The 15,997-nt window shown below is 42.2% G+C and overlaps 1 protein-coding gene across 1 annotated transcript; it reads right to left on the bottom strand.

Annotated features, from left to right (window-relative positions):
- Positions 1 to 4,273: 4,273 nt before the first annotated feature.
- LOC104536089 (probable lysosomal cobalamin transporter) lies at positions 4,274 to 15,949 on the bottom strand (the record flags this gene model as incomplete). The annotated part of the gene is made up of 3 exons (XM_010178618.1): positions 15,878 to 15,949; positions 15,165 to 15,341; positions 4,274 to 4,334 (listed from the first exon to the last, which is right to left on the bottom strand). Coding segments are annotated over exons 1-3 (298 nt in total), but the record flags the coding sequence as incomplete, so codon positions are not given.
- Positions 15,950 to 15,997: the final 48 nt, after the last annotated feature.

Raw genomic sequence — 15,997 nt, 5'->3', positions numbered from 1 at the left:
CTGCCAACAACAGCTCAAGCAGAGGGGCAATAAAAACACTACCATGCTGCTAGAAACAGGACCCCTTCCAGCACAAACAGTGTGCACGTTCATTTCAAGAGAGTATCTAGCTTTAATACTTAAGCAATAGTCCTCACACTTTTGAAGCTATTGACTCCAAAAATCGAGCCAAGTTCATTCCAGGTGCAGCTAAAGCACCTGGAGAGCTGTGATGGTTCTCCTTGGGGGTTCTTCTTGGAAGATCCCCAGGGAGAGACCAATACCTCCAGGTAGTTTACACACCCTTCAGGGAGTCACCTCCATCTAAAATGGGGTACAATCAACTTTGGTTGCAGTTTTCTGCCCCACAGACACTATTTGAAGCCATTAAATAGCCACAATTAATTCACATTTATGCTTTACTAAAAGCCCTGAAGTCCTCAACCAATGCTAACTTGAACCAGATGTTTTGTATTGAAAAACACTGAGCTCTAATAGCACACACTGCATCAGCTCAGAGACAGGATCTGCATACACAACAAGATTCAGCATGAGACATCCCAGAATCTTCCATCCATCACAAATGCTCTGCTGGCACTTAGTCCTTAAATTCACCTTAAATGTGCTCTCTAGAAGTTACAGGCTTTCAAGGCATTTCCAGACAAGATTTCATGTTACAGCTTGAGGGTAACTATTAACATGTGGTAGCATAAACTCCAGCTGACACTGTTGCAACAGCTCTGTTATTTGCTCTGCTGAAAAACCTTGTTACCACAGTCATTTTATAGGACTGTAACACACAAAAAAAGGAACTTAGAAGCAGCTTTGCATTTACTTTTCCCAAGCAAAATCATTTCAGGACAGACCTTGAGATGTTTCTCAAAGAGCAATTCTTAAGTCAAAATGGCTCATTTTCTGCTGTTTTCCACTGTATCAATACAAAGACATCTTAACTCTGAGAAAGTTAGACCTGGTAGTAGTCTTCAAGTAAATTATAGCAATGGTCCCTTCATGTTTTGACTTTGACATCTGGGAAGATTTCAACCAGAGTATCCAAGACCAACATGGTCCTTCAAATCCCTCCAGGATACTAAAGGAGGCTCAAGAATACTCAGTTAAAGACATATATTCTGATCAAGAAGATGATCAGAAGTTTCTTCCATCACACAAGACTCCTGCTTTTCCAGATAGTACCACATACCAGGGCATTGCATAAAATCAATGTTATCAAGTTGCTTAAAGCAATGCTTTGTTACTTACTCCCTCACTTCTGCCAAGAAGTCACAAGCTACTTCAGAAAATCCAAGTGTTTCTTCCCAAATATATTAATTCTCATATCTAATAAACATTCCTTTAAACGGTTTTTCAAGACTGCAAGAACAGACATCTTGTTTTCCCCAGTGAAAGTTAAGGAATACAACACAGTGAATTTCAAGCCATCAGACACTTGTTTGAAGCAGGACTGGTAAAGTAGTTCACCACAGGATCTGTCAATACTACAGCAGGCTTTTAATTCACGTTCTGCACATCACTTCTCAAAAATCACACTTATTAGGAAAGTGTTTCTGTAGATATAACTCCACAATATTTGTCAAGTACAGCTATGCAAGCCATTCACAGTGTTGGACCAGACCATGAAAACATGCAGCCGCATTTGACTCGTGCCTACTAATTCCTAGAAGCCCAGGTCCTTGTGTCAGTGACTCTGTATCAAGCACGTGCTATAAGTAGACAAAAATCCATGTAAAAACCACCCAAGTTATACCAAGTACCACTTCAGATAATTTCTACAAGAACTTTAACCTAGGAACCACCAGACATTTAAAAAAAGGAAACACAGATGCATACAGTTGGTTTTATGAAAATTAACTCACTAAACCACTACAGCTTCAAAGCAACCAGTGGACTAGTTTCCTAAGTAAAGCTTTTGGGCTACTGAAGTCCCACTTCAAAATGCAGTTATTTCAAGCTCCATTCTGAGAGTTACCTCATTTCTCACTCTAGCAGTACAAAGCCATTCTATTTTTGTATCAGTCCAGCCAAGAAACCAGCTGAGTATGAGAGAAAGGGCACTGCTCATGGGGGGTAGTGTCGAAAATAAAAATAAGCTTTTCTACATTTAGTGACAGCTTTCTCAGTAAGTTGCAATACAAGTACATTACAGCAGGATGACCATGAGCCACCAATGTGCCCTTGTGGCCAAGAAGGCCAATGGCATCCTGGGGTGTATCAGGAAGGGGGTGGTTGTAGGTCAGAGAGGTTCTCCTCCCCCTCTACTCTGCCCTGGAGAGACCACATCTGGAATATTGCGTCCAGTTCTGGGCCCCTCAGTTCAAGAAGGACAGGAACTGCTGAAGAGAGTCCAGCGTAAGGCTACAAAGATGATTAAGGGAGTGGAGCATCTCCCTTATGAGGAGTGGCTGAGGGAGCTGGGTCTCTTTAGTTTGCAGAAGAGGAGACTGAGGGGAGACCTCATTCATGTTTATGAATATATCAAGGGTGAGTGTCACGAGGATGGAGCCAGGCTCTTGTCGGTGACAATGACAAGACAAGGGGTAATGGACACAAACTGGAACACAGGAGGTTCCACTGAAATTGGAGAAGAAACTTCTTCTCAGTGAGGGTAACAGAGCACTGGACCAGGCTGCCCACAGAGGTTGTGGAGTCTCCTTCTCTGGAGACATTCAAAACCCGCCTGGACACCTTCCTGTGTAACCTCATCTGGGTGTTCCTGCTCCGGCAGGGGGACTGGACTGGATGAGCTTTTGAGGTCCCTTCCAATCCCTAACGTTCTGGGATTCGGTGTGAAGTAGTAAAGTAATCCTTAATATTCCAAAACATCAGTTAAACCACAGCCTCCTGATTCTTGCTACAATTGAGGAGTGCCTTGGATTGAAGGGCAGTGACCTAAGTCTACCAATTACTCATAGCATAAGCTGTTGACATAGCTACAGGAGGCAAGTAAGATACATACAGTTACCACTTGATTTTCAGGAGATAGAAGTACTGGTATTTGTGCCCTTAAGTACAAAAAGATTTCAGTTCTGATGATTCTGTTTTTTAAAAAATAAAACCCACGACCAAAACAAACAAACATACCAAGACCAAATACTTTTATAAGAGGATAAAAGTTAAAAAATATTACTAGAATTACACAACTGGAAGAGTTGTTTAACTTCTTCCTTCTCAGCTTTCATCTCACTACACTGTAACAGCAGCAGGGGACACGACCTAATGATGCAGCAGAGGCATTAAGTTGTGTTGTTATATAGGAATGATGCAGGCTTCTGAAAAATAAGTTACCTACTACTGTTCACATCAATGTAGCTCAAGCTCTAAAAATGTGCATCAGCTCCTCAAATCAAGATCACAAAAGCAAAATACTTGTTAAACCAACTTTAAACCTCTACCACCATCTGGAGGATATGCTATGAAATAAAACATTAGTCCTACAATATTTCAAGCAGACCTGTCCAGATAGGCCACAAAAAAAGGCAGTTTCAGGTGTAAGCTCAGATCTACTCCAAAATTAGTTCAGGACTTGCTGAGAAACATCTTGATTTAAAAAGAGACTCGGTTAGCCCAAAACTTCTTACAGAAATCGATCCATCAGTCTCACAGATCAACAGAAAATGGTCCACAGAAGAGTCTGTTCCATGTCAGGAGTTGTGAGAAGCTTGGGCTGTTAAAACAGACCTTGGCAACCTAACAGGAGTAGGAAGCAAATACAAAGCAATTCCACTGTTCTATAGTGAAGACTTTGTGGACAATAAACCAGTATTTTAGAAGTTACTTTACTAGATTTTCTCTCAGTTACTTTTCTACTTCAGTTTTGTTTATGATTACCCCTCTTGAATCAGCTCCTTTATGCTCTGTTAAAGTAGCTCTTACTTTGAATATGGTAGCTGCTGAATCTGAACACTTAAACCCACAACTGTTACACTCAGTTGCACAAAATTTATACACATAGGGAAGTTTCACACCGTTGTATGTGTTAAGTGCCATAAAAAACTACAGCAAAATCATGTGTTTCCTTTAATAGGCCTCTAAATACACACACAGAAAACATGTTAACAGTAGATTATATGACAGAAGCCACTGGCCTTTTCATACATTGGCCTTCAGTATGTTTGCTTTTTCAGGGGGCTCTTGAACTTAACAAAAGCCACTAAAGAGCAGTAAGTGTAAGATTAGCATTTAAAGAGATAATCCAGTACGACCCCTAACAAATTCACACCTTCACTTAAAGATCTTAATTAAAAAGACAAAAACCTTAGAAGTTGAAAATACTTACTGTAGTACCCGTAAAGTACAGTGTCTTCAATTTGTCTTGACACATTAGCATCAGCCCAGTCCTAGAAATAAAGGAGAGAAGCGTTTAACATCAAATGAAACAAAAAAACCACGTAGTTCAATAGAATTCTTACAGAACTCAAAGAACTGCTCATACCAAAGGCCTAAGAAAAAGCATCAACCACCCAGTTTGTCCATTTTAAATGCTGGAATTTAAGTTAAAGCTAATTCACCTAAAGAAAACGATTAAGCAATGTGCTGTATTTCAGAGAACAGACACTGCAATAGTGTCCCCACTGCTTATACCAGCTTTGGCTGTTAGTCTCACACTTAAAGCTCTATCTTTTTTCAGATTATGAATCCTTAGTCACCACACACTATATTGTCAATGCACAGTTGAAATCACAGAATCCCAGACCGTTAGGGATTGGAAGGGACCTCAAAAGCTCATCCAGTCCAATCCCCCTGCCGGAGCAGGAACACCCAGATGAGGTTACACAGGAAGGCGTCCAGGCGGGTTTTGAATGTCTGCAGAGAAGGAGACTCCACAACCTCTCTGGGCAGCCTGGGCCAGTGCTCTGTTACCCTCACTGAGAAGAAGTTTCTTCTCAAATTTAAGTGGAACCTCCTGCGTTCCAGCTTGTGTCCATTACCCCTTGTCTTATCATTGTTTGTCACCAAGAAGAGCCTGGCTCCATCCTCGTGACACTCACCCTTTAAATATTTATAAACATGAATGAGGTCTCCCCTCAGTCTCCTCTTCTGCAAACTAAAGAGACCCAGCTCCCTCAGCCGCTCCTCAGCAGGAGATGCTCCACTCCCTCCATCATCTTTGTAGCCCTACGCTGGACTCTCTCCAGCAGTTCCTGTCCTTCTTGAACTGAGGGGCCCAGAACTGGACGCAATATTCCAGATGTGGTCTCACCAGGGCAGAGTAGAGGGGGAGGAGAACCTCTCTCGACCTACTAACCACCAGAAATAAACTAGCGAACATCATTTTTACCAGCTAACAACTTACTACGTTTACTTTTGTCCTGTACTTAGTATTGAAGTGGCACTCTAAATACCTCTTTTTATTAAACTTATTTTCTCCAAATCACACAATGCAGCTACGGAGTCTGAAGCTCCATCTCAGTTTAAAATGTTCTGTAAAAAAACTGAAGGGATGGTTATTTGCAGTTCCAGTCCTTTTTTGTGGGCTGAGCATTGCAGCAGACATGAAGCTTCAAAGTCAAGTCCTTGCAGGGACAAAGCTGTCCTCAGGGCAGGTTTTCTCCAAAACCCAACATGTGATGTGCTTGGAAGCAGGGTGACACATTAAAAAAGACTGCACAGACAGCTGAGATGTATGAGTTACCCAGCCCAGCAGTTGGATGCATTGAATTTATATATATAGTTTATAGATTATAATTTAATTTTATATTTTATAATTTTGTATCAGTAAGGCTGACACTGGAAACTGCTAAAAGAAGCCACAAAATCCCACTTGTGGCTGATACTCACTTTCCTGAATTTCAGTCACAGAAGCAGCACCACAAACTAGAGTTTGGGAACACCTTCTAGAAAGAAGAGTCACTTCTCCTTCCCCTCTGCTCTGCCCTGCTCAGACCACATCTGCAATATTGTGTTCAGTTCTGGGCCCTCAGCTCAAGAAGGACAGGAACTGCTTGAAAGAGTCCAGCAGAGCCACAGAGATGATGGAGGGAGTGGAGCATCTCCTGCTGAGGAGCGGCTGAGGGAGCTGGGGCTCTTGAGCTTGGAGCAGAGGAGACTGAGGGGTGCCCTCATTCATGGGGATCCATTTGGAAAGGGCAAGTGTCAGGAGGAAGGAGCCAGGCTCTGCTCTGGGATGTCCAATGACAGGAAAAGGGGCAGTGGGAGCAAGCTGGAGCATAGGAGGTTCAACCTGAACATGAGGACAAACTTCTTTCCTGTGAGGGTGCCAGAGCATGGCCCAGGCTGCCCAGAGAGGTTGTGGAGTCTCCTTCTCTGCAGACACTCAAAACCCCTGGCCGTGTTCCTGTGTGACCTCCTCTGGGGGATCCTGCTCTGGCAGGGGTTGGACTGGGTGATCTTTCCAGGTCCCTTCCAATTCCTCATATTCTGTGACAATCAAGATAGAAATGTTTTCTAGATGCAATTCAACAGAAAGGGCAGTGTCAAATTCGATAAGCAGAATTTGCTTTGTTAGAACTTCCAATTAGGAAGTAAAATTAATTCTGTACAGACGGCCCTGTCTAAGGCATCAAATATCTATTTTTCAAGCATCTAAGTCTAAATATGAATAAAGACCCTTATTCCTCTAAGAATTTCTGCAGTACCTTCACTTGTTACTACTGGCTTTGGCAAGACTACAAGAGAGTCACTCATAAAAGAAGAGAGATGTAAAAAAATGCTACTTAAAAAATTAATGACTGCAGAAGGCTAGCAAAAGTGCTGAAAGATACCTTGACAACACAGATTAAACCAAGTTACTATACCCAATTGCATGTTATCCACCCAGTCTAAGCCACCATCTCCGTTTTCAGAAGTACAAGCTTGTTAGTTTGACCAACATTTAAATTACATGAATATTTAAGTTAGCTTCATAAAATAGTACCCTAAACCAGGTATTAGAAAGAAGTTACTGGATTACTTGATACTGTGCATACTGTCAGGGCTTAGACACTAACTGCATGCCAGTCTTGAGTTTCTGGAGGTCTTTATTTAATACCAAAGGGCAGACTGTTTTCCTGAAGGCCCTATCCAAAAAGCCACATGCTGATCAAGAAGTCATAATTCTCAACAGAAATTAATAGAGTAAAACATCTCAAATCTCACCACAGAACTGCAGGAGAGCCATCCATGTGTGTTAGGATTTAAAATCTGTAATTCTCCAAATACAACAGCATTGGTCTTTTTCAGACCTGTGTTATTCAGTCCTGGGGAACCGTTCAGAGAATGGAAGTGAAAACACAACTGGTAATGCACCCAGCCAGAAGGCAGGAGTCAAGATCTTGCCCCCATCCCTTTTCCCTTCTCCTTTGATTGAAACCATAAGTCCCAGCCTGCCTGTACAGCTTAAACCTGTCCCAGAACTGTTCAGGTCTTGTGGGATCCACTCTACATGCAGTCAAGATCAAAAGAGTAGTTATCCAGAAGCAAAAATTCTTCACAATGTAGTGATTTTGGAGATGTACTAACATAATTGAATTGGTGAAAGAAGGAAAGATCCAGGACTGGCAAGCTCGTTGCAATTTCTGTATGTAGGGGTTGTGGGGTTGTTGTTTTTTCTCCCCAAACTGGTAAACTCAAGGCCTTCCAGTTGTTGCAAAGCTGCATGCAGCAATACAGAGTATATGAAAGAGCCAAGTGAGCATACTCATATTAACACTTGAAGTTTAACACTAGCTTTATTAATTCTCTTCAAACTGTCTAAACTCACGGAATATGGGCTTGATGACATAACCAAACCCACTTCTTTTTCCTATTATCTCAGAAAATCAGCACCTCCTTCCTTCATGTTACTATATTAAGACTTCCAGTAGCCCACTTGACATTAAGCTTTTAAAGTTCAGGCTGAAATAAATGAATTATCACCCAACTAGAACTGGAAAAGTATACATGCATTGTGTCACCTAATGAGCAAACAAAAAAAAAGAAAGGATGGATAGGATTTTAGCAGAAGGGACAGAAACAACAGAATTTGATGTTAAACAATACATACACTGAATTTTAAAGTGTTTAAATTGCCTAGTGTTAAAAATTAAGGAAAAGCATTGCTTTAATGATGCCTACGGGAAAAGCCAGACAGAACTGAACAGGTGGCACTATTTATTGCCAAGATCTCTCCTATGAGCAATGGAGACATTCAAAACCCACACCAACCAAGAATAAGCAAGAAATGCAAGAACAAGGCCTGAAGTTTCAAGTAGCACAGCCACTTTACAGGAAGAGATAGCCAGAAATGCAAGTACCACAGAGCTTAACAGTCAAAAAGCTGCTCCTCCTCCAACTCCAGAAACACATTAACACCACTTAGGATACAGATGTAAAATTTTAAAACACTGAAACTGCTTTCCATTTTGTTGCTCAAATTAAGTTGTGTACAGGACCATAGTAATATACTAGGAAACATACATTACATCATGTTAAAACACTGAGAAGTAACCTTACATTAAAAGATTTAAAGATATCAGTTTAACAGTATGATATCTACTGTTGTCAGCTTTCAGTCAGCTGCTGAAGCCCTACAGTCACACAAACTAAGGAGGTAAAAATCCTTATTCTTACTGGGAAATTATCCATATGCAATCAGCAGCAGCTCAAAAGCAGTAACCAGTTCATCTGGGCTGTTTCAAAAGCCAGTGACAGCAACACGGCCTTGTCAAAAGCAAGAAGCACTGCTATCTCACGAATGTCACAGCTCTGTGACAAATCGACCTATCAAGTCGACAGGTATATGAATTCAACAGATCAGCACATCCAGGACTCAGTTGAGAAAGTCCTGCAAGGTCCTGCACCTGGGTCAGGGCAAGGACAAATCCAGGCTGGGCACAGAATGGCTCAGAGAAGTCCCACGGTGAAGGACTTGGGGGTGTCAGTTGATGAGAAACTCAACATGAGCTGGCAATGGGTACTTGCAGCCCAGAAACCACTCCCATCCTGGGCTGCATCACAGGACGTGTGGCCAGCAGGGCCAGGGAGGGGATTCTGCCCCTCTGCTCTGCTCTGGCCAGACCCCACCTGCAGTGCTGCGTCCAGTTCTGGGGCCACCAACATAAAAAGGCCATGGAGCTGTTGGAGCAAGTCTAGAGGGGGCCACAGAGATGCTCAGGGACTGGAGCAACTCCCCTACGAGGACCAACTGAGAGAGTTGGGGCTGTTCAGCCTGGAGAAGAGAAGGGTCCAGGGGGACCTTATTGCGGCCTTCCAGCTCATGAAGGGTCCTACAGGAAAGCTGGGGAGGGACTTTTTACAAGGGCAGGGAGCGATAGAATGAGGGGAATGGTTTTAAACTGGAAGAGGGAAGATTTAGACTGGATATGAGGAAGAAATTCTTGACTGTGAGGTGGTGAGGCCCTGGCCCAGGTTGCCCAGGGAAGCTGTGGGTGCCCCCTCCCTGGCAGTGTTCAAGGCCAGGTTGGCCGGGGCTTGGAGCAGCCTGGGCTGGTGGAGGTGTCCCTGCCCATGGCAGGGGTTGGACTGGGGGGGGCTTTAAGGTCACTTCAATCCAAACCATTCTATTTTATGAGAACTCATCTGGACAGCCTCTAGATCTAGCCTGTTTTCTTCTCCATTCACTATGGCCCAAATATATTTCAATATATACAGCAAATATCTTAGAAGCACAATAAATTAGAAAGGTGAGAATTCATTACTGCCTTCAAGAGCAGTTTAAGATGTGAAAATGTGACTCTAAATTCTAAGATCTGCAGCATTCAGGCACTCTGCACTGTTCTGCTGTATTGCATTCTGTTCCATGCAGTTTAGCAAGCATATATATTACTTTTAAAAATACCTGTAACAACAGTTTTTTTTATAGATAAGGGAATCAACAAATTCCAGGGATATGTGCAACAAGTGCGACAGCCTACATGAAGCTACTTCCCTTAATTATTCCTTAACACGAGCCCTGTTGAAGGCTTCAGGAAATTTAAATACAGTTACAAGTATAAAAGGTAGATAGATTAGTAAAATGTTGCTATGTAAATAAGGATTTTTAGAAGGGAGTTTAAAGCACTTCTAGTTTACCTAAATGCTAAAATCAAAGCAAAGCTCCTTCAGAAGATTTATTTTATAATTATATTCCTAGAAAATTAGGTATGAAGAACATCTGCTTCTCTCAGTAACCACTGAGCAGTCTTCCTTCTCCCACCATGTCCAGGAATCAACTCAAGTGACCGTATTTCCACAGAGCAGTACTATTTAAACTGTACAGATAAGTTCCCCAGAGAAAAGCAGTACAAGCTAATCTGATATTTTAGACCTTCCCCACTTTTTGGTGAGGGAATGGCCATGAATTTCATTCTTTTGTCCCTGCCAAAGGGGCAATTTTACTGTCACTGCTGGTCTCTGCAAGTATTTAACGAGTACCCAGTGGAGAGAGCTCCAATTCTCCACAAATGTACCTTATTTGTCCAGTATTTGGGACGTTTCATGAAATGTAGGTGAAGCCATCATTCTGCTCCTAAGCCTCTCCCAAAGCTTAGCCAGAAGGAAGACACAATACCAGAAACTGGAGAGTGGGTCATAGCATGGATAGATATAAGGAAAATTCATGTCCAGGTCTCAGATCTTCCAGCCTGTTACCTCCAAAATGCGAAAGACAGGATTTCTGACTACCAGATAGAGAGTAACATCCAGAAACATGCGCATCTCAGCCATATGTGGCTATCAAATATTTTGGCCAAGTATTGTTACTTTACAAGCAGTAATTCCCATTCAGGACAGGACACATGGTCTCAGTTGATAATGATTTCTCAGCTAACACCTCTACAATAAAAAAATATCTGACATTTCCAGGGGTTCTGTATCCTGAGCAGCTACATAATGATTTCTCCCCAAGATGCAAAAAAATCTTAGAACAGTCTGCAGAAGGGATCCCCCATTAAACAGATGCTACTACTTAAAAGCCAGTTGTCTCCTTAATGATTCAACAGCTCAGGCAGACCCCGGGTTTGAGTTGTTAGTCAAACCAGTCTGAAAAGAACACCACTGGCTTTGAACTTTATATAGCAGTGAGGATCCATACATTTCAAAAAGAAAAGGCCTCATCCCTTCCCTTGCCTTCTGCTGTATCACCAACAGATTAAAAAAAGACAGTGTGGTGGTGACAGTGTCCTTGTTTAAGCAGTTTTCCTGCTGCAAGACAGCATAGCTACATTTTAAATATTTATGAGACTTGTAGGTCATGCCCAGAGGCTTTGGGTTCCAGCAGCAATCTTAGGTCTTTAAGCTAGGGTGAGGTTTTCTGTTCCTAAATGCTTGTTAGAAATCAAACAAGCTTTCAGATCAAACAGATCACATCCAAACCAGCTGGATGTATTTGAAGTCCACTGCACAAACTAAAGCACTGTCAATGCAAACAGCCAAAACCTTCAAGATAAGAGTGGTGCTGATGAGTATTATCAGGACTTCACTTACATCGTGGTTTAATCCCAGCCAGCAACTACGCACTACACAGCTGCTTGCTCACTCCCTGCAGGTGGGATGTGGGAGAGAATGGGAAGAGTAAAAATGAGAAGTCATGGGTTGAGATAAAGGCAATTTAATAGGTAAAGCAAAAGCCACACAGACAAGCAAAGCAAAACAGGGAATTCATTCACTGCTTCCCATCATCAGGCAGATGTTCATCTCCAGGAAAGCAGGGCTCCATCATGCCTAACAGTTACTTGGAAAGATAAAAGCCATCACTGTCAACATCCCCCTTGTCCTTCTTCCCCCAGCTTTATATGCTGAGCATGATGTTACATGATATGGGATATCCTTTTGGTCAGTTGGGGTCAGCTGTTCCAGCTGTGTTCCCTGCAAATACCTTGTGCACTCCCGGCATTCTGGCCAGAAAAGACCTTGACACTTCAAGCACTGCTCAGCAATAACTAAAACAGCCCTGCATTATCAACAGTGTTTTCAACATAAATCCAAAACACAGCCCTATATTATCTCCTATGAAGAAAATTCACTCTACACCAGCCAAAACCAGCACAGCTTACAAGATTACACAGTTTCTTTTGATTAGTACTGGAACCAAAAGCCAGCTTTCCTACTTAGCAGCACTACGAATCTAAGTAATCCCAGCCTCCAGAAAAGGTGCTGCTGCAATGAACTCTATTGCACTGACCACCCAAGTCCATGCACCACTGCTCCTTTCCTAAAGGACTACACAGCTACTGTGCAAAACCTTCTAATACCAAAACTGCTCAATTCACTCACTAGAAAAGCTTCGAAATAGTATTTGATAAGTCTCACTAAATATGGTGAGAGACATCAACAGGTACAAAATGCCTCTTGTTAACAATAAAGAATAACTTGCCTTAATTGCAAGATATAAACAGTTACATTGAACAGTCCTGTTGAAATGGACAAAACCTCAGGGCTAACAAAGGCTGACCAAGGTATAGCTTATGGCCCTTGCCAAGGAACATGTGATGGGAAAGGGCTACACAACACTGGTTTAAGTGAATTCACCCAGAAAGCAGCATCATTTTGACAACCTCCAGAGAAAGGTAGCCTGCCTGGGTACTGCACTTCAGACAATGAAGCCCATCCTTGTAGCCAGGACGGGCACATTCACTTGCTACTGAACACAATTGACAGTGAGAACTTTGAACCATGAGATTATGCCTTCAATTGAACCTCTGCTACAGTGTAACATGCTTCCACTGAGTTCACGATAAGTTCAGTCACAGAAAAGCCTCAAGAATACCTACAAGCAGGGTCAGATGCATTACAAGTGAACTGGAAGCCCACATTCAGTAGCTCTGCCTTTTAAGTGGAGCATCCTGGACTTTCTCATCCCTTTAACACTGATACTGGGAATTACAGTTGGAAGGTAGAGGAAAAGAGAATATACAGCAAAAAAATGTTTACCTAGGATCTGGATAACTGCCACTGTTCTTTTGGCATAAGCTCTGAAATCATCCAGTTGGAAGGTTTTTTATGAGCTAGTAATTTATCTGTAGAGATTACTACTCACATCTGCCACCTGGATCTGCCTCAAAAATTCACCGAGAAGCATCTAATGAAGACTCAACTCACTCTGGCTGTCCAGAACAACACAGGATTCTTGCCAGAATCATAGTCCTTCAGACCCCAGTATCAGCTATAGGGCCTTGGAGGTCCTGGGTTTGAAAGAATGGTCCAGAGGAAGGGCAGTAGTGTCTTAGAAATATCCTGAACCCAATCCAGTCTGTCCTATTTGTGAAGCAGCAGCAGAAGCAGCACATCACCCAATGCAATGATAAAAGCTTTAACAACTCATGAAGACCTCACACTAAGATGCTGTCAGCCTCTAAGCTTGACATTACTCCTAAATTGAAAGTACCAAATCAATAAATTGGTGTGTTTACTGACCTCAGATCCACTCAACTTTATCAGGAAGGCCATATTAATATTTCTATATCATATTTTCAACACATGTTGGATCAAATGGATTAATATCAGCAGATTCCATGTTATTACTGCAAAGCTAGAAACTCATTCAGCTGAGCCTTAAAAGAGAAGGAAGAATTCTTCTGCAAGGCAGCACAGAGCAATTTTATCTCAATAGGCCACCAGCAGCACCTCCAAACATTAAGAAACAAGCAGGACCAAAAAGCTTAGAAGCATAGGCAAAGGTATTTTAAAAGAATTAAAAATTACCACAAGCATGAAAGCTTGCTTTCAGGTACAAATCATATCACAGCATGTGACTATTAACAAAGAAATCTAGCTGAAGAAAGTATTTTAAGTACAGTAATTTTCCCTCTATTAATCATTCTTCCTTAATTAATACTGTAGTGATGACCCATTTGGCTTCCTGTTCTCCTCATGTGGGTTTGTTTCTCAACTCAGGGAATGCATACATTAACAGAATGGGTCTCCTTTGCACCAGGAAATTCTGTTTAATCCTCAGCAGATGTGCATTTTTCAGCTGGGCCTAATAGCATCACTGTTACTTCTCTAGCCAGTAAGCTCAAGATATTTCTTAATAGTCAGTATTATTTCATTTAACTGCTAGTATCATGACACATGAAAGGCTTCTTCCAATTTCTGTAGCTATTTTAATTCTGAACAAACAAGGTCTGGATACAAACAATAACACTGAACTGCAGCTTAATTTATTCTGTATTACTAGTGAGCAATAAACAACAAAAATCACATCACAGCTCAATTCCAAAGGCTTCTCATGATTTGAATTTACATGAGCACCAGCCAAAAGACACTGTACTGGCCACAAGCTAGTTCTGAAGCATTACCAAGTATCTGACAGGACTCAGGTTCTTCTTGGAGTCTGGTGTGCAGGCATTTACCATCTGCCCGTTCTCTCACTTGTTTCTAGACCACCCTTTCTACCACAGATCCAGGCAGGTTCCAAACAAAACTAAGCTGTTACTCAAATTATTAACATGCTTCATTTTTAATGATAGTGTTCTCACTTGGTCAGTACCTTCAAGAACTCTCCTTAAAAACTCAGACGGCAAATGCTTTCAGCACAGGGAAGAAATCTTACTTACAGCAATGCTTAGAGCAGACTGCAATAAATACTTATTTCATTATACATTAAGAACTTATTTTGCACAGCAACCCTCTACAGTTCAAGTTCTTAAGAACAATAGTTCAGTTAAGGCAGTATCAGCCAAGGTGAGATATTCTCACTATTCTCCCCCTCCCAAAGGGTTTTTCACTTTTCCCTCTTTAAAACAGTTGCTTATTAACTCAGGTTCTACATTAGAGATAAAGACTTATAAAGATTTATTTTGTTCATGTTTCAGTACCAGAGTAAGAGAATGCCAGCAAAAAAAGACAGTCAAAATAATCTTAAATTGCAATGGGCAATACTGTCTGTTTTTTGAACAAGGGGACAACAAATTCCATTCTACAACGCCCCATGATGTACTAAAAAACAATACTTAATAGTTACTTAGAGCTTAAGGATGGCATAAGCATATATGTATTTGCACAATATAGGGAATGAACTTTTAGAAACCAGTAGAATTTGGAAAGCCTTACAGGAATAAACATTAAAAAACAGAAGTGAAAACTGAAATTCAGTTCAAATAACAAACAACAGTGTTGTACTTGTAGCCTCAGCTCCCACCCTGCCAGAATCTCAGGTACTAAAACAGGCATTAGCATTGGCATTTAGCACTTCAACAGCACAAGAAAAACATTTCTTTCTAAGAGACAACTGACATTTTAAAAGTCCATACCTTAAATGTACCATTTTGATTTTTCATATAGGAAACCAAGAAGATGTCCACTGGCAGCAGCGCTGACGAGATAAGAGCAACCGCCAATGCAAAGATAGCTGTTATGGTAGAAATCACTTCGCTTTCCCGGCGACTCTGATACTTGCGCACATAAACCCAGCAGAAAATCAGAATAGCCTGAAACACACAGGGAAAGACAGTTGTGAGTTATATAAATAAGACTGTCAGAAAGCAGGTAGTGAAGTCAGACCCCTTACCTTGGTAATGATAATAGGCACAGCATCAACACACTTTTCACCTGAGCCCTAAACTTCAGCATTACACTCATCACACGCAATTCACTCTTTGTACCTTGGCTAAAAACAACCTGAGCAACACCCAGAGCTGCACTCACCCACGAAGCAAACCAAGACACAGACAAGCAACGCTCATCACGCAGGCAGGAAGGGAAAACACCCCCATACTCCCAGCTTCAGGCTTCGCCGGCCCCTACAGCCCCCCCGCCGCGACACCGGTAGGAACCCACCGGTAGGAACCGCGGAGAAGCGCACGCTACCGGGGCAGGTTGGGGGGAACACAGGCCGAGCAAGAAGCCCAGAGCTGAAACAAGAAGGGACTGAGGAAGGAGAAGCAGCCAGCCCACCCAGGACTGGTAGAGGAAAAGGGGTGTGTGTGACTGGGGCAGCCCCAGCGACGGCAGAGCCAGCTCTCACCAGCAGCGCCAGGCCGAAGAGGCACCATCCCGTCAGCAGCTCTGAGGCGGCCGCCGCCATCTTCGCTTCCGTCACAGCGGCAGTACCCACCTCCCGGGCGGCGGGGCCTTTTAAAGGGGC

Source organism: Mesitornis unicolor, unplaced genomic scaffold, assembly GCF_000695765.1.
Source record: "Mesitornis unicolor isolate BGI_N332 unplaced genomic scaffold, ASM69576v1 scaffold14462, whole genome shotgun sequence".
Lineage (NCBI taxonomy): Eukaryota > Metazoa > Chordata > Aves > Mesitornithiformes > Mesitornithidae > Mesitornis > Mesitornis unicolor.
Note: the sequence above shows the minus strand (reverse complement) of the source record. Positions and strands in the feature narration are given on the sequence as shown.